The 19,886-nt window shown below is 41.8% G+C and overlaps 1 protein-coding gene across 1 annotated transcript; it reads right to left on the bottom strand.

The window, feature by feature from the left end:
* Positions 1–515: 515 nt before the first annotated feature.
* zmym2 (zinc finger, MYM-type 2) lies at positions 516–19,368 on the bottom strand (the record flags this gene model as incomplete). The annotated part of the gene is made up of 25 exons (XM_083902863.1): positions 516–1,004; positions 1,431–1,575; positions 2,374–2,616; positions 3,621–3,735; positions 4,959–5,101; positions 5,202–5,400; positions 5,610–5,696; positions 5,814–5,941; positions 6,267–6,434; positions 6,910–7,084; positions 7,177–7,298; positions 7,379–7,523; positions 7,622–7,650; positions 8,332–8,497; positions 8,607–8,779; positions 8,870–9,020; positions 9,175–9,300; positions 10,171–10,289; positions 10,388–10,541; positions 11,972–12,184; positions 14,020–14,182; positions 14,805–14,953; positions 15,331–15,485; positions 17,797–17,968; positions 18,655–19,368. The coding sequence occupies 25 exons, from the start codon at positions 19,366–19,368 to the stop codon at positions 746–748; spliced, it is 4,413 nt and encodes a 1,470-aa protein (XP_083758989.1). The 3' UTR covers positions 516–745.
* Between the last annotated feature and the right edge of the window lie 518 nt (positions 19,369–19,886).

The raw sequence follows: 19,886 nt of genomic DNA, 5'->3' as shown, positions 1-19,886 counted from the left end.
TGAAAGAGGGATGATTTCTTTTGAGGGAAAACATCCGAGTAAAAACAACCTGAGAGCAAATCTATCAAACTAACAGTCGTGTGTGGGCGTAAACAACCTCGAAATCTAGATTATTTTCCCTCCGATGGTTAAAAATGTGGACATTTTTGTGCCTGAGCGGGAATAATTATGATTTATTAACAGATGACACGCGAGTTTGAGACTTTTGTGGGAAACCTGCGACCTTTTACTTCTAATCTTATCCTCCATTTCTCTTCTTTTGATTCACTTTACTTTATCTGACGTCGTTAGACGCCGTGAACTCGACTCCGCGTTTTCCCACCTACAGCGTGACAGTGAGGACTTCCTGTCTGTGTGGACCGCCGTCGTTGTTGTTGTCGCCCTCTGGTGGCCGGGAAAATGGGAAACGAGGAAAAAAAAAACACTCAGACTTTTCTTTTTTTTTTCTACCTGATTAAGGTGGGATTGAGCGTCGAGGATTACGGCTTCACCTCCTTTTATTTTGTGTCTCACATTTAATCCCAGCTCCTCCCTCACATCTTTGTGCCTGTTCCTCTATTTCATCAAGTGTTTGTGTCTTTGTTCTTTCTCCTCTGTGCGTTTCCCTCACCAGGAGGAAACGGAGAGTCAGCGAGGAGGAGGAGGAGGAGGAGGAGGCGGAGCTACGACAGGAAGGAGGAGGAGCACAAACTACTACGACTTCTTCAGGCTCTACTAACAAAAACAGAAAAATCCCAAGTGGCTGCTACGCTTCACCTCCGTCCTCTTTTTTCTCCACCTCCACCACGCCTTCTTCCACCACCTCCTCCTCCTCCTCCTCCTCCTGTGGGCGTGGCTTGTCTGTGTAAATGTCCCTGACCAGGAGGACTCTGGTGAGGAGGCTCTCCAGGATCTGCCGCTCCAGCGGCTGCGACGTGAACCACAGCGGGGCGTCGGCGCCGTCGCCGCACGCCGCGTCCGGCTGAGCGTAGAAGACGTCGAGGCGCTGCCGCAACGACGGCGGGCTGAAGGAGGAGGAGGAGGGACGGTGGGGGTAGGGGGGGGAACAAAAAGGGGCGTGGGAGGAATTTGGGACAAAAAGGGAGGCGGGAGGAGATGGGGGCAAAAATTGGAGGGGACGAGGGGGGAAAAAAAAAATCTAAAATTAACAGATGATTGAGTTGAAAATGTCGTTCTATTACATGAATGAAAAAGTTGATTTTTAAGTCAAGTCCTCATCGTTGTTTAATCAACATCGTGGTTCAGGATGTGAACAGCAAAGAGTTTTAATCACTGGACTTTGACGGTAATATTTATGCTCAGGGAAGGAACGCAAAAACACGTCCTTCAGGCGCCAGATTAAGATTTAACACTTAAAATGGTGCTGCTGATACTACAGAAATAACATAAATAAAATATATATATATATATAATCTAATGTAAAAACTCACCACTTGGATCTGTAGAGGTCGTAGAGACGACACTCGTGTTTGTCGAGCGGGCAGCGAGCGGCCGAGTCTCCCGAGTCGTCGTCCGGTTCGTAGTCTTGGTTTCCCTCGTCCGATTTACGCTTCCTCTTCTTTGAATTTGTTTCTACTGAGAAAACGAGAAAAACATCCACTGTTATTTTATGGTGATTTAATCCCACGTTTGTTCACAGGCTGCAACGGAGAATTGAGCCTATAACCGGTCAATATTTTATGTCGTTTTGACCATAAAATGTACAAAAAAAGTGATAATAATGACCTTAAATGTCCAGGTTTTGTCCACAAACCATAATCATTCAGATTGAATACATAAAAAAAAAAAAAAAAACACAGTAAGAGAGCAAAATAACTGGTAATTAATAGAATAATAAATTAATAATCGACTACATTGTTTGTACTCTTTGATTTGTGACGCACACAAAAATGTCAATATGAGAAAATAGTCCCAACTATGATGATTTCTCGGGTTTAATGGACATAAAGTACATTTTAGACAAATTTAAAATATTTAAATATATTTAACTTAGGCCCAGTCCCAATACCTCCCCCTTAAAATTTCCACTTGGTTTGGAGTGCCCTCAACGTAGATTCCCCTCATTGAGGGAAGCAGCTAGCTAGTTAGCTAGCTAGTTAGCTAGCTAGTTAGCTAGCTAGTTAGCTAGCTGCTTCCACAAATGGTCAGTTATTTTCTGACATTAGTGATCAAACCAACATATTCCAACACTGTAACGTGCTTATTTGCGAAGATATATTACAACTAAATTGTTCTTTGGCAGATGTAGCCGCCATCTTTGTTGAAGAAAAAAACAAAAAGCCGGAAAATTTAGGGTTGGGGCAAAAATTTAGGGTTCGGGGAGGTATTGGGACGGGGGCCTTAATATGTGAAAAACTTGTGTTTTATTCTCACCGTGTTGATCCTGAGAAATGGAAGGCACGCGGATGCAGACGTCGGTCTCCATGGTGACCGGATGCACGGTGTCGGGGCCGTAGACGTTGGCGAAGGACAGACGCAGGTGCTGCTCCACCGTCCTCAGGCCGAAGTGTTTGGTGTTGAGGTAAACCAGCGAGCGCAGCAGAGCGCCGGGACTCTGCTCGCCCAGCTGACCGCTGCTCCACAGACTCTGCTCCTCCACTCGAGCCCACAGGGAACCTGAGGGTAGGGAGGGAGGGACGCGGGGGAAAACGGCGCCACCGCGAGGCAAAGTCAGTGTAATCGCGGGGATTAAATTAATTTAATAAACCCAGAGTTTAAACCGAGTGCTGCTGCAGTGTCCTCATATAACGTTAGGGTACAATCACAGCGAGTCAGAATGTGAACAGCAGACGGAGTTATAATCACTGGACAGCTGCAGCACACGGCCACCAGAGGGCGCCATTTAAACTACCTTTAAAGGTCATCTTTCACTGCTTTATTTCTCTTGTCATTTTGTGTGAATTATTGTTGTTGAAAGGCCTGGAATATTATACGACAAAATTATACACACGTAAAAGAGGTGTTTTTGCGTGTATAAACCAGATTTTCATTCATTGATTAATCTGTTGATCATTTTCCCAATGAATTAAGTACTTGTTTGGTCTAAAATGACAAAATCATTCACTTTGAACGATTTCTTTGTTGCATGGAGCAAAGAAAACGGAAGATATTCACATTTAAGAAGCAGAAAAATCAAATTCAAGCACTTTCAAGGTTGTTTTAATGCCTTTCCAGCACCTTTCCAGCAGTGGCAGATTATGACGATACATAATTTCACCATCACATTAAAAGAGCTAGAATGTTGTGTGTGTACCAAAATAGTCACTGTGTTTGAATTTATTTATCTTTTCATCTAATTAGCAAATTATCTAACCATCAAGGATTTCAAGCACCTATAAAGACCCTGGGTGCAGACTCTAGCTTGAAAAAACCCACTAAAATAGACAGAGGTCAAATTGAAGCACTTAAAAGGTTATTTTTAATGCTTTTTTTGCAGCACTTTCACTGTTAAATATCACATTAAAAAGAGAGAATTTTGCTATAAACGACCAAAATAGTGTTTTATAATCGTCACTTTGTTTGCATTCATTTATCTCTTCATCTAATTAGCATATTATTCAAACAATAAGCTCTTTTTGTGGTAGAACAAAGCTCGTGCATGAATGAGTTGTGGGCCTCACCATCAGGAAGAACGCTGGGCTGCCAGTCCTTCAGCACTTTATTCAGCTCCTCTCCAAACTGCTGGTAACACGCGTCGCTGAACAGGTCATCGGTGCGGCCTTTGGCGTGGAGATGCTACGACACAAACAAGACAAACTCATTAAACTAACAAATAAATCCATGAATTAATTAATGAATAAAAACATCAGGAAGATCTAAAGATTCAAAGTGTCCTCATTTGAAATAAATCATCACTGTTTTCAGGATGTGAACAGCAAAGAGTTCTAATCACAGGACACACACATGGCTGTGAAAGGACATTTTCAAGAGTTTAAAGCCACATTTCTACACTTAAATCTTAAAGATTCCCTTCGTCAACAGTTAAAAGTCAACCTTACGTGAAGTTACTGGGAGAAACATCCAGATCCAGACGCTTTTAAAGAGCGTCGAGCTCCTCCGTGCAGCCATGCTGCTGCTGCTGCTCACATGTGAGTGAGAGGAAAGGACGGGGGAGGGGGAGCAGCGCACCACTTATGTCTGTCCTACCCGGAACCACTCCCCCTTAAACTTAGTTCCTACCTCTCCAGAAAAAGGAGAGAAAACTCTACTGTGTGTGTGTGTGTGTGTGTGTGCGCTGCTGTTTTATAAAAGTGGATATTTTCTGTCTGTGAAACAATGATAAAATACATTTAGAGGAATTTTTTTTTTTTTTAGCTTTTTCTTTATATTTAATACACTTTTAATGCAATGAGGAACATTTCAATTCAAGTTTTCTCTCCGCAAAAACAACTATGAAGCGCCTGCATGACGACAAGATAGATAAACATTTAACGTTTCCATTTGTCTGAGATTAATTAAACTATCGCCACCTGCTGGTAAGGGAGAGTGACGTTAAGGCTGGAATTATGTGCTCAGAATGCAGGCTCCCTGTTCCCCAGAGGGCGCAATTAAAGTTTATCTTTCATATCATATGACAACTACATATTCTATGTATTGACTACTTTTACAATTTTTTTTTTTTTACACAAATTTTAACTAATTAACAATTTTTCACTTCATTTTATAATTTTAACAATTTTTTTTTATAATTTCACATATTTCAACTCTTTTTTTTAAAACTAATTTGAACTTTTTTTTTTTTTTTTACTAATGAACAATTTTTTCCTTTTTAAGAAAATATAATAATTTTAACAACTGTGTCAGGATTTGTGAATTTGCTCTGATTTGTGACTGGAAACTTCTTAGAAACTGAGAAATTCTGACTTAGTCGTTATTAAATAACATTTAAATGAGTGTCTGTTGGATTTTGACTCTAAAAAGGCGTCTTCTTGTTGTCGTGTTTTTCCGCTGGTACCGACCTGCTGGATCCCCAGACAGAGGTAGAGGATGCTGTCCGGAGAGTAGCGCTCCCCGCTGGGCCGACACACTTCCCTGACGAACCTCGACAGCGCCGCGTTCAGCTCGTCTGAGCTCAGCGACAGGAGGTTGCTTTTGGAACGCGCTGAAAGAGAAAAACACATTCATATAAATATACAAACGTCTCACACACACACACACACACACACGCTGTGTAAACTCCTGTGAAGGTCGACGTCTCTTACCTTTCTTTACGCTTTGTTTGGACTCGCTCTTTACTTTGGTGTCGTCGCCGTGTTCAGACGGAGTCAGAGCCCAGCGCTTCCAGGCGTTGACGCCGTAGCGAGCTTTGAGCGGCGGCGAGCGCCTGCTCGCTGGGAGAGAGGAGGACGAGGACGACGTGGTCGCGTCCGCGCTCTCCTCCACCGCTCGCCTCTTGTTTCCCTGCAACACAAACACAACTGTTATATATATAAACCATAAATAGGTTTGTTTCTATACCAATTCTGTACCAATACCAATAAAAGAGTCAATTTTCCCAGAACTAAAGCTGCAAATTGTACAGTTTCATTATTTTTTATGATTTTTTTTGTAAAAAATGCTTCATTTAAAATGAAGCATCATGCATTGAAGCATTTGTGTGTGGTGCGTACTTGTCTCCTGGGCTGAGGTCGAGGCGGCGACGCCTCCTTCTTCTCCATCTTCTCCTCTTTCTCTTCCTTCTCCTCCTCCATTTTCTCCTCTTTCTTCTCCTCCTCCTCCGTCTTCTCCTCTTTCTCCTCCTCATCCTCCTTCTCATCCTCCTTCTCCTCCTCCTCCTCCTTCTTCTCCTCATCCTCCTTCTCCTCCTCCTTCTTCTCCTCATCCTCCTTCTCCTCATCCTCCTTCTCCTCCTCCTCCTCATCATCCTCCTTCTCCACTGCCAGGACTGGAGGTAAAGAGGAGGTCATCTCCTCGTCCATTCCCTCCAGAGCAGGAGCAGAGTCTGAGACAAAAAAAACACAACGTTTTTTGGGTGTTGACGAAGGAGTCAGTCCAGATTAAGATTTTAACACAATTCAATCAGTAGATAATCCTCCTAATCCTGACATTTTATTAAGAGAGTGAGTGATTATTTCAGTGAGAAGAAGAAAGAAGTTGGACCAGTTTCTCGTATCACGTCTCACTCACTCCAGGAAACTTATCGTTCTTGGTACGTTGACGAGCACCCAGTAAAACAACAACTTGAGCTATTGATTTTATGTCTTCAATTTTATATTTTAAAGTAAAGTATAAAAAAGACGTGGAGATTAACACACAGAGGTGTTTACCTTGAGGGAAGTCTGCCTCCAGATCCAGGTCTGGCTCATACTTGTCATCTTCCTCCTCCTCTTCTTCTTTCTCAGAGCTGCTGCCTGTAGACGACTCACCCTCCTTCTCCACCTCCTCCTCCTTGCCTTCTTCTTCACGCTCCCTCTTCACCTTCACCAGCTTCACATCTGAAACACACAGCAGTCGGGTTTAGTCCTCACTGTCATCATTTGCCGACTTCCATTTTCTTTTAAGGTAGCAGCAGAACAAATTTTTTCAAAAAAATATTTTTTTTTCATAAGAGATTTAAAATGTTTTTTAAATATATCTTTTAAAAAATTGAAAAAAATATGTTTTTTTGAAAATTAAAAAAACATTTTTTTTTGAAAATTGGAAAAAATAAAATATGAATTTTTTTTGACAATTGGAAAAAATATATTTTTTGAAAATTTGAAAAAAAAAAATTTGGAATAATTTTTTTCAATGTTTCTTTTTCCATTTTTTTTGGAGAATATATAATTTTTTTTTTTTTAAGTAATTTTTTTTTTTAAGAATTTTTTTTTTTTATCAACACAATTTACTAGCTTTACACACTCGGCCTCTCACAATCTACCTTAAAAAAGAAAAATATGTGTAATCTTTCATTTCAGATTAATCCAGTACCTGGTTTCTGTTCCTCTGTGATCTCCTCCGCTACGTCGGAGATCACGTCGGCCTCCGTGGGTTCAGAGGTCGCCGCGGGTTCAGAGGCGGTCGCCTTGTTTTTCAGTTCGTTGATGGTCTGAACGATCTGCTCCGCCCCCTGGAGGGTGGTGGGCAGGAAGATGGGCACAGGAAGCTGCGACAGGACAGTACAACAAAATAAAATGTCATTTTCACTTTTATTTAAGTGAGATTTATGGACTTAGATCGAGGAATATGAACAGTTACCGGTATGGGCAGAGAGAGTGGAGTGGGAGTGAGCTGCGAATACATGTTCATGGGTACGGGGATGAAGACAGGCACAGGTATCGGTACAGGAATATACTCCCTCTTCACACCATCGTCTACATCTGTGAATAAACACAATAATATATATGTAAATGCATCTCAGCATGTGTTAGATTGTTGTTTTAAAAGTCTCTTACTTTACCTGTCTGTAAGTGTTTGCTCTGCATGTGCGGTTTGCAGTACGTGGCTTTAGTGAGCGTGAGCGGTTTGCAGAGCACTGCCTTGTTCTTGACGTCTCTCATCAGACCTCGGCCGCCGGCGTACGCCATCGTGCCCTGGTTCACCAGCTGCCACGACGCAAGAGAGGGGGGAAAAATTAATGTTACTTTTACAATAAAATACAAGATCAGTAAATCAGTGAAAAAAGCAACACATTTTTACGTACCCCAAGTTTGGTTCCTTGTACGTCGAGGCCTGTTTGAAAGAAAATAAAATGCAATCACTTCCTTTTCTTCATAAATGAATCACAATCGGCTTTATTGGCTAAGTTTTGGCACACTAACAAGGAATTTGACAGAAGATATACTTTCTTATATTTAGATTGTTACATTTATTTCTTTTTTTTTATTTCCTATACTTTCATCTAGAACAACTAATAATATTTATGAGATACACATACAGAGGTGGAACAAGTACCGAAACATTTTTTAATTCAAATTTTTTTATTAAAAAAACATTAAAAAAAAAAAAAATTCTTTCAAAAAATAAACAATTTTTTTCCCAAAATATAAAAAGAAAAAAATTGTTTTCCCAAAAAAAATTTTTTTTTTCAATTTTTAAAAAAAATATTTTTGCTCAAGTTAAAGTAAAAAAGTAGTTTGTTTAAATGTCAAAATGGGTCAAAGTGCTTTTAATTTCTCACTCAGGGAACGTAACACCAATTCATTTATTTCTTTAATTCTGGCAATTTTTTTTTAACTCTTACTGGAGTAAGAGTAAAATTTAACACAAAAAACTCTTCAATTACAGTAAAGCAAATAAATGTAATTCATGACTTTCCACCTCTGCATATACACTGGTTTACACCTATATATTAAAAGGTGGTTTAGAGGTTAAGTTTCACTTTAAGAAGCTGTTTGTTTACGTTCTTCTTACCCAGGCTGGAGTTCTCTGGTCCTTTCTGCGTCACCATGATGGGCTCGTTCTGCTGCAGGTAGAACTTGAGCAAACACTCCTGGTCACAGAACTGCTTCACCTCCATCCTCCACATCACCGACTCCGTCAGGTGCCCCTGCACCTTACAGCAGTCGCACCGCGCCGCCTAGTGGCCACAGGGGAACAAACAAAAAACACTTCTCTTTAGAATTTATACAAATAAAAGCACGGATATATGAGAGATAATAATAATAATAATTGTGTGAGCTGCAGACCTTGTAGTACCAGTCGTTGAACTTCTTGGCGCACGGCTCGCCACAGAAGTCCCGAGTCAGGCCGCCGAGCTGCCGAGTCACCGCTCTCTTGCAGAGCTGACTGCAGTGGTTGCAGCTGACGCACTTCAGACCCAGCCGCTTGATGAACTCCTGCTTGTATAACAGTTTACAGCCTGGAAACGAGCAAAAAAAAAAAAGAGGAGAATTTAAACCTACCGACGCATCAGCTGAGACGTGCTACAAAGAACAGGAAGTGAATGTACCTTCGCTGCAGAACGGCTTCTTCACCCCGGAGAACTTGACCGTCTCGTGCAGCGTCTTCTCCTCTTGGCAGTACTCGCAGAACGTCACGATGCAGTGGAGCTTCTTGTAATCCTCGCAGCACGTCTTACTGCAGAACTGGTAGACTTTGTCCTTCAGACACAAATGTTCAAATGGATTTTTTAGTTAGTTTTTTTACCCTGCTGTGGATAAAAGAGTTCTGTTCAAAAACACGGCCTCTTCGGCCAACCCCGACATAAACAAATAACACATTTATTTTTCCTTAACATTATTCTAATTCTCTCACCTTCCAGTCCAGAGTCTCAGGCTTCAAACTGAACGTTACTCGACAGTAGTTGCATTTCAGCTGCACCGCGTTGTTGGTCGTGGACACGGGCGTCTGACCGTTAGTGGCCGTTTGATGAGTCTGGTTCTGGAAATAAAAACACAAACAAACAACTAAATATCGATTAAATATCGTGATAACCGACATATTTAAGTACAAAAACAATGCAATTAGTCTCCACAACACTCTGCTGCCGTCACATGAGCTACTATACAAGTTATTTCATTATTATACAAGCGTTACTACTGCAGTTATGTTATTCATCCATGCCGTTGTAAAGTAAAACTCATTGTTTTGATATGAAACTATCCAATCCAACTTTAAAAACAACCACAGTGAACCAAAGTGCTTACAGAAACACAGAATAACTAAATAAATAAAAGGCATAATAGCTCACATGAGGTGATAGCGTGCATCTACAACGACTAAAATAAATTCTAAGTGGATAAAAACCATAGTCAAAACAAATTAAATCAAATAACAGACTTACAATAAAAAATAAAAATAATCTTTAAATAAAAATGAGACCGAAAAACAAAATAGAATCAAAAATTAAATCATAAAACTATAAAACACTAGATATGTCAAACATTCATTGATATATTTTATGATATTTATAACCGTATGTGTTTCTTTAAATATATATTTTTTTATTTAAAAAAAAAAAAGAAATAAAATACATAAATAAAAAAACCTTATGTATTGTTTTTAAATATGTTTTTTTATTTAAAAAATAATAATAATAATAATAAAATACATAAATAAATAATTACCTTATGTATTGTTTTGTTGGACTCAAATTCAAATGTATTCAAATGAAATACAAACCAAACTTGATTTTTGGAAAAAGGGTCAGCCTTACTTCAAACTTGGTATAATTTTATTATATAAAAAATGTTGTTTTCCTTCTCTAAAACAAGAAAAAAACCTATGGTGGATATTGACTTTTGCGCTTACCTGGAACTTGGTGACACACTGCGAGCTGCAGAAGTTGAGGATGTTCCCCTCGGGCAGCGTGGCCTGATACTGCGGTAACGAGTTCCTCTTACAGAAGTGACACGAGGGCTCTGCGTCCGCTGAGAAAAGGAACATTTTTACGCACGTTAGAATACAACATTCTGAGCTGAAGCGGCTCGTGAAAAGCGGCTCTCGTTTCCGTTCCCGCTCGACTCACTGATGAAGGACGAGGTCGTCGTCAGTTTGCCTTTGTTCATGCAGTTGACGGAGCAGTACGAGCCCATGGCGCCGCTCGCCCCGATGCTGTGGAGCACCTCGCCCGTCTTGATCAGCGTCTTGCAGGTGGAGCAGGTCGCCAGTTTACTGTGAGCCTGAGCACAGAGCATTTACATCAATATTTAAATACAACAAGGTGGAGACCACAATGTTTTATTACTCAACTAATGAATGAGAAGAGATTTAAATACAACTTAAATCCTTTTCTCTTCTCTCTAATTAAAGGATAAACAGTAAAAGATATCACTATCACTTATTTTAACTGCTTATATTTCTCTATTAAATGTTTCCACTATACCATATTTTCAATAAAGCAATTTACGAACAAACATTTGAATTCACCCTTTTTTAATCTAGGTTTCAATTAAAGAACTTGAAATTACATGGGTTTGACTATAATAATGTCTGGATTTTACTCAGATATACATGCTCTAGTATGTGTATGTATATGGGAGTATATTTATATATGGAAACAAAAGAAAAGAAAAATAATGCAACTTAAATTGTAGTAGCTAGGAAAAATGTCAATGGTTTGGGCCATTTTTAAGTTATTTTTTAATCATTTAAATCACTCGAGATCAGTTAGTAACGATCAGTCAACAAAAATCAGCGATAAAATGAGTCGCAGGCTAATTTAATTGTCGATAATGGTCTCGTCACCTCATCGCATGGCTTTTTCGCGCTGTGGAAACAAAGTCTGAAAAACAATAAATGTTTTATGGCTAGTGAGACATCTCACTTTCTACACATCTCTGCTGGGAGCCGCACATGCAGTGAACAGCAGGAGACGACGAGTTACTGCTGATCGAACACACTCTCACCCCAAAATATAAAACGGTACAAAGGAATAATCACGTATTATCCGATTAGTCGACTAATTGGAAACAAAATCATTCTTTTACACAGAGTGAGACATCTCACTTTCTACAAATCTCTGCTTGGAGCCGCACGTGCAATGAACAGCAGGAGATGACAGGTTACTGCTGATCGAACACACTCTCACCCCAAAATATAAAAAGCGTACGGGAGCATTTCACTCTGGACTAAACCAAGTAAAGAAACAATCACGTATTATCCGATTAGTCGACTAATTGGAAACAAAATCATTCTTTTACACAGAGTGAGACATCTCACGTTCTACAAATCTCCGCTTGGAGCAGCACGTAAAGTGAACAGCAGGAGACGACGGGTTACTGCTTATCGAACACACTCAACCTGAAATATAAAAAGCGTACGGATGCATTTCACTCTGGACTAAACCAAGTAAAGAAATAATCACGTAGTATCCGATTAGTCGACTAATTGGAAACAAAATCTTTTTTTTTTTTACAGAGTGAGACATCTCACTTTCTAGAAACCTCTGCTAGGAGCCGCACGTGCAGTGAACAGAAGGAGATGACAGTTACAGCTGATCTAACACACTCTCAACCTAAAATATAAAAAAGGCACGGGAGCATTTCACTCTGGACTAAACCAAGTAAAGAAATAATCACGTCTATTTGCAGGTGAGCACGTCACGCGGTACCTGCTTGAACTCCCTGATGCAGGTGTGGCAGCAGAACCTCTTCTGTTGGCCGTCCACCAGGAGGAAGTGGTTGGCGGACGCTCGGCTGGGCAGGTAGTCGCCGCACTGCTCGCAGCAGTTCATGATCAGGCCGTTGGCGCGGCGGTACACGTTGAAACACGTGTCGCTGCAGATCTTGTGCGTCACCGTCTTAAAGCTCACCTCGTGCCGGATCTGTGGTACAATGAATTCATTCGTTTAGAATATTCACATTTAAGAATTTGAAGAAAAGTATCCAATTACGATCTACTTTTCCAAGATGCTGCGATTGCGAATTTGTGAAATCCATTTGAAAACATAAACATATTCACATCACTTTTATTTAACTTTTTAATAGAATCAAATTGCAGTTTGATTGAAAAAATCCTGAAATTTACAGTATGTATGTCATCAAAAATGGTTAATTAGCCTCATTTTTTAGTACGTATTTCATACTTCTAGTATGTGAAGTACGTGTGGTACCATAAACCATAAACTACCAATAAAAAAATAAAGATTTCATACTTCAAAAATGGACAATTACCTTCATTTTTGTTGCAAAAAGTGTAATTTTACCCTGGATTACACAGTAAAAGTACTTCATACAACTGGTATACAGAGTACAAGTGAGCTATTGTATTATATATTATATATAGTGTAAATTTAAATATATTCTCACACACATACACTACACAGTACATACAGTCCACAGACACTTTGATATGCAAATAGGGCCCGATACATAAATAATGCACATTTATTCTCAAACACAGGTCGTCGTGGTTGCTAGGTGACAGCAGCAGCACCTGAGACAATGAGGTAAACAGTGAGTGAGCGCTCAGAGCTGAGAGACAGAGAGAGAGAGAGAGCGCCCCCTGTTGTACGTTAAGCAACACGACCGCTGTGACGACGACTACGTGGCCGCGATCATTCTTACATGCGGTGTCCATGGAGACAGAGCGGCTAATGAAGAAGACATTGTGAAAAACTGAAGGATGGAGAGAACAAAGAAGGAGAGGAAGAGGAGGAGGGAACAAGAGAAGAGAGAGGAGCCTGACAAGGAACATGGAAGAGATAAATAGTGAATGAACAAAGGTGACCGGAGCAGGAAGACGATGACGCAGGGACAGAGGGGGGATGTTTGTTTAGGACCGAATGTGTCAATAAAGCAGAGAAGGTGATGAAAGATCGGTGAATTAGAGACTTTTTAAAAATTAATGACGCAGCATAGTTTTAAAATTCCGATTCATATCGACATCGTATCACGACTTCTATGGTGTGGAACCAGAAAAACGTCCACACAGCATTTTCCAGAGGCTTCAGTGTCACTTAAGTGTCCACTCAGGAGGACGGTTTCATTTTGTCTGTGTCCTCAGTGGACAATATTCTCCTGAAAAAGTCTGCTAAAGGGAAACTTTGGCTTTTTATATACGATTATGTTCATCATCAATTAATCCAGTACTTGTACTTAATAAAAAGTGCATTTATGCAACTATTGAAGTCTTTTTTCTATGGTTAGACACCCAAATTGTATTCAACATAAGACTTCCCACACACTTTTACACTACACTCATCACTTTTCGCAGGATCTACAGCTTCAAGTGGCATTCAAGAAACCTCGCAAATTTTCAAGATGTATTCAAGAAACCTTGTACAATTTGAACCACTTTCTCTGGATCTTTTGCAGGGTCTAGCGCTTCAAGATGCATTCAGGAAACCTCGTAAATTTCAATCACTTTCGCAGGCTCTACCGCTTCAAGATGCATTCAAGAAACCTCACAAATGTTCATCACTCTCTCAGGATCTACAGCTTCAAGATGCATTCAAGAAACCTCGCAAATGTTCATCACTTTGTCAGGATCTACAGCTTCAAGATGCATTCAAGAAACCTTGTAAATGTTCATCACTTTCGCAGGGGCTACATCTTCGAGGTGCATTCAAGTAACCTTGTAAATTTCAATCACTTTCGGACAGGGATACACAGAGTTTAAGTTGTGTTGTTAAACACAGCAGCAGACACACACACTGACCTCTGTGAGTTTCCCGCAGACGGTACATTTGGTTTTAATGCCTGATTTGGGCGGGTTCTGCTTGTTCTCGTAGGCGCCCAGGCAGCCTGTGCTGCAGAACTCCTGGAAGGCCTCGCTGGAATCCACCTGGGCCACGATGGTGCCCTTCATGTTCGTGATGTCCCTGAAAAATAAACAAACACAACATCAGAGGTGAAACGGTGACAAACGGCAAGCGGTGCATTCATGTTTAAAGCTGCAGTGCATTTTCAATCTGAGAAAACAGGATGTGAGGGAGCGTTTGTGCGTATACAGCAGCAGAGCAGTTTATCCTGTTAAGCTGTTGCCGAAAGACCAGGTTTTTTTGAGCAGTAGAACTCACTTCTGAGAGTTTTTAGGGGAACTTTTGATGTTTTTTTTAAGTAGGAATGACTGGCGATCACTCTTTCTCGTCCGATACCGATACCACAACCTTAGATATCTACCAATAATGGACCGATACATCGTCACTTTTTATAATACGTGCTGTATAACCTGTATAGCCTGTGCCAAACATGCAATATTTGGGATGTTCGGAGTGTATCAATGGTTTGAACCTCAAAGACATTAGTTAACATTTGAAAGTTACAAACTACAGCTTTAAATATTGTTTTTAAGCCTTTAATAAAAAAATAAAAGATAAGGTTCAATCAATAAATGAGACAGGGTTTTGGTTTATGGTTACAACCTCACTAAATCTGACTGAGGCCAATCCCGGACAATCATAAAGTCAAATCATCAACCGGCTTCTAGGTTTCCACACTCACTTTTTGCACATGGTGCAGCTCTTCTTGGGGGTGGGTTTGTGTGAGAAGGCAGAGAGACAGGTGGTGGAGCAGAACAGGTGCGTGGAGCCCTTGCGCTGGTACGCCGTCTGGCCTTTCTTCAGCGGCTTCTTGCAGTTGGCGCACGTCACCTGACGAGGACAAACACCACACGAGATTAGAACGGGAATTTACGACGGCAATAAGGAAATCTATGACCTTTCTCTGCTGGTAGTGCAGAGGAGTTAAAAACCTCCTTCAAAAAGCCCTGCAGGTCAATTTAAAACAACTAAGAAACATTCAAGAAACAGGTGAAAAGTTCTGTTGCACTCAGTTAAACAGTCATCAACTGGAATGATTCAAACGGGCAATATCCAATAACTGAGGAAATATAAAAGGTACCGACTTCAGGAGATTATGTTTGCAGCTGTTCAGCACCATCATTTCTGGATCTACAGCTGCATTGGTCCTACGCACATAAAATATCTTTAAACAAAAACCGGGCTAGGTCTACGCCTGTAGCTCTCACCTTGACCGTCCTGGGCTGAGGCTGGGAGCCGGAGGACGACGTGGACGTGGAAGACTGGCCTGGAGGTTTGGGTAGCGACGAAGCGGGCGACGGAGAATCCACGCTTATCTGTTTTTGGTTGCGGGGGACGGAGGCCGACTGGGAGATCCACGAATCTGGAAGAAGAAGAAGAAGAAACAAATGTTTAGTCCACAAACATCAAATTCTCGAAAACAGGATACATTTAAAGAGCCTGGTAAATTTTCATCACTTTTGCAGGGTCTACAGCTTCAAGATACATTCAAGAAACCTTGTAACATTTTAATCACTTTCGCAGGGTCTACAGCTTCAAGATGCATTCAAGAAACCTTGTAAAAAATTGTCATCACTTTTCGCAGGATCTACAACTTCAAGATGCATTCAAGAAACCTTGTAAAACTTTCATCACTTTCGCAGGATTTACAGCTACGAGATGCATTCAAGAAACCTTGTAAATTTTCATCACTTTTGCAGGGTCTACAGCTTCAAAATGCATTCAAGAAACCGCACAAATTTTCATCTCTTTCGCAGGGTCTACAGCTTAAAAATGCATTCAAAAAACCGCGCAAATTTTCATCACTTTTCTTAGGTTCTGCAGCTTCAAGATGCATTCAAGAAACCTTGTAAAGTTTTCATCACTTTTCGCAGGATCTACAGCTTCAAGTTGCATTCAAAAAACCGCGCAAATTTTCATCACTTTTCTTAGCTTCTGCAGCTTCAAGATGCATTCAAGAAACCTTGTAAAGTTTTCATCACTTTTCGCAGGATCTACAGCTTCAAGATGCATTCAAGAAAACTTGTAAAATTTTCATCACTTCCGCAGGATTTATAGCTTCGAGATGCATTCAAGAAACCTTGTAAATTTTCATCACTTTTGCATGGTCTACAGCTTCAAGATGCATTCAAGAAACCACATACATTTTCATCACTGTTCTGAGGATCTACAGCTTCAAGGTGCATTCAAGAAACCTCGTAAATTTTCAAGATGCATTCAAGAAACCTTGTAAAATTTTCATCACTTTAGCATGGTCTAGACTCTAGAGCATCAAGATGCATTAAGCAGTGTAGCAGCGTTTGTGTGCTCATGCTCTAAACCAGCTCTTCTGCATCATAGCATCTCATTTTAATAAAGCTATCTTTTAAAACTATAGCAGAAAATCCTGAATATTCATGACATCACGTCGGATTCTTTTGCCTACCACCAAAAACATTAAGATTTGATGATTTATATAGACGCAGATAATAATAGTTGTGAGGCAAACAGGAAACTGAGGAAAAGACTCGGGTATGACATTTAGTAAAAAGTTCTGGACTCAGACCAAGAAGCTAATGTGCCTTAAGAGACCATTAAACTCCCAGCATCTGTGCCGTAACGGCTCATCTTAAAAAGAACCTGATGATAAATTATCGATTTCACAGTCTGGAAACGACCGACAACGAGGAAGAGGCAGGCGTCGCATTTACTTATTTAGAAAAAAAAAAACAAGCTGCACCATTTTAGGCTGGAGTAGCAGCTTCACACTTGTTGCCTCTCAGGCTCCACAGTGGTTTGTTTGTTTTGTTTGTTTGTTGGCGACAACAACGACGCTGTGAAACATCATGTGATTCCAAAAACAGACATGAAACTACGATGATGAATGTGGAAAAAGAAACGAGATCATAATTAATCCTACAGTCAACAGCACCACCTGGTGTCGACTGGCGAGAGCGAGTCCACAGGTCCAAGCCCAACATATCCCCCCTCTCTCTTTATCTATTCACAGAATTGAAAGAAATCTGTGAGGATTCAACGTTTAACCACGACGCTGCAGAGTCAGCTGGAGACAATTACCCACAATTCAGAGTGATGTAATGCAGGGAAGTTTGCAAAAGACAAGTTTCTTCAAGTCTTTTTTTTTGTCTTACAAGGACGTGATTTTACAAGATGGTGTCCCATTATCAACAAACAGGTCAATTTTGTAGTACTTTTCTACTATTTTACCGGATATTTTTGTCCCTTTTTTATCAAAATACTTCTCATACATCAATACAAATGTTGTTATTGGAGCGATATTGGTAGATATTGGCTTCGGCGCTGATATTAGTCAGATTCAGGCGTTTTAGACAATTTATGAACTATAATAACCACATTTGCGCCGAGTCATTTCAAAGCCATCATTCTCGATATTGTTCTCGCAAAAAAAGGAAATAAACAGCCCAAACATGACCGATTACTTACATTTTTTTACAGCCTGTGGATGGTGAATCCATGTGGTGATTTTGACCGATTCCTATACTTAAGAATAAGCCGCCAGAAGAGACTGAACGACCTCAAGAACTCACGATATATAGGCAAGAAGTCCAATATTTTGCATCCCTACTATGGTCCGAGTCTCTCAAAACCATATAAAAGAAGACATTTCTTTTGTTTTAACCCATGAGAAAGTGCAAGGCGTTCAGTTTCTTCACCTGCTCTGTTGTGAGTCCCCGTGTCTCCGTTCTGCACCAGCTGGCCCACGGGGCCCGAGCCCCGCCCGGGGTTGAAGGAGGCCGGCGGTCGACCAGACGGGGTGTCGGGGTTCAGGCTGAAGGTGCTGCTGATCTGCAGGCCGTTCTCTTCTGCCTGGCCTTCACCTGCCACCTGACACACACACACACACACACACACACAAGATAGATCTTCACCTTGCACAAAACTGTCCTCTCAATCAAACCACGTTAGCAATCCCCCGCATTTAGTAACCGCAGGGTTCCCACGCCTTGATTGACATCAAATTCAAGGACTTCTCAGGACAAATTCGCACAAATTCAAGGACTGTTGCAGCTTAAGATGAGAGGGCGACTTGTAAGAGCGTCCATTTTTATTGATTTGCAGCTCATGCATGTGGACAAGTGATTGTCCTTGGCGTCTCGGTCAAAGTCAGTGTCGGTGTCAGTGTCAGCTCTTGTTTTGACTTTACTCGCTCATTGTTCTGCACGGAATCTCACGTCAACAGCGGAGAGAGAGAGACAGTGGACAGTGTCCACAGCACGGCGTTTACATACATCGAGCAACGCAGGGCGTGACACAGTAGGTGACATTTACCTAATTATCAACATCACTTCTTCAAAATTCAAGCACTTTCAAGGACCCATGTCCATTTAGGGTGATTTCAAAACCTTTTTTTAAAAAATTCACAAACTTTCAAGGATTTCAAGGACCCGTGGGAACCCTGATATAATATAAATCCTCTTTCCTTGTTGGAAACATAGCAGTGGCCGGTTGCCGGTTCAAATCCCCATACAGATGACACTAATTGGCGCGTGTGTGTGCAAATAACTCACCACTGTGAAGGACGTGGCGTCTCCCTGCAGCGACGTCACCGAGGTGATCATGAGGTTCATGTCGGCCTGGACGTCGTCCACAGGATGTGGCGGAGTGTTGGGGGCGGACGCGTCGTCTCCCTTCTGGCCGTCGGAGCCCAGCGTGGTGACGCTGGCGATCCTGATCTCCGAATCCGGCTCGGTGCTGCTGAGCAAGTTTGGCGAGAGCGGCGCCGGGGGGGAGATGCTGCCGCCGCCGCCACCACCGCCTTCGGGGGGCGCCTGCGAGGAAGGGGAGGCGTCTCCGTGCTCGACGTCCTCCTCGTCGTCAATGACGATGGGCTCCGCCGCCGGTTTCGGGGGCGTCTCCACCGTAGACGCGATGGAAGACGTGGGCGGGCTGGGGCTCGCTGAGAGTGCCGGCGGCGGCGCGGTGGACATGTCGAGAGGTGCGACATCTGCGAGCAGCTCCAGGCAATCTGCGCTGCCCATGTCCTGGGAGAGGTTTGTGGCAGAAGGCTGCGGTGCCTCCTCCCCTACAAGAACCACATCGTCGTCATTGTCCTCCAAGCCGCCCTCCTTTGTGGCTCCGTCGTCCGTTTCCATGGAAACTGCCTCCGCGGCCTCCTCTGGGGGAGGCGTGGCTTGCTGCTGGGGGGAGGGAGTGGCGTCCATGGGCTCCACCTGCTCCCCTGCCTCTTCCGATACAGCGGGGTTTGGTTCCGACTCCCCATCCATCGCTAAGGCAACCACCTGGCAACACAAACAAAAGGTTTGGAGACAATTGGGCCAAAGGCGGCGCCGCCGATTGGTTCTCATGATGGTCGACAGCTGTACAGGTAGCTCAGGTGTCCCCGGAGGAAACCTCCCCCCCACCACGATGCCTCCTGCTGCCCCGTGAAAAACCCACCACTGCCACAAACGACCACCGCTCTTTGTTTATCCAAATACTCAACATTAGCACGTCCCAGATACGAGGCTTTGATTTCAAAACTACAAAAAACGACGTTATCCTCTATAAAGCTGAAGCTCTGCTTTGACTCAAAGCTCCGTTTTACAGAGGAAAATTAACACATCACAATAAATCAGACACGTTCTACCAAGACTGGGAGGAAAAAGGGGTCAGAATCCCTCAGATGTGAGTCATGTCACTGCAGAAACAGCAGGATATAAAGAAGACTTGTTTACTTTCCACCAGTATTTGATGTAGAATACTTCTGAAATGCATAAATCGATTAGTTGTTGTCAAAAAAATG

This window comes from Microchirus variegatus (genome assembly GCF_963457635.1).
Source record: "Microchirus variegatus genome assembly, chromosome: 16".
Taxonomy (NCBI): Eukaryota; Metazoa; Chordata; class Actinopteri; order Pleuronectiformes; family Soleidae; genus Microchirus; species Microchirus variegatus.
This window is presented reverse-complemented; position numbering and strand designations above follow the sequence as displayed.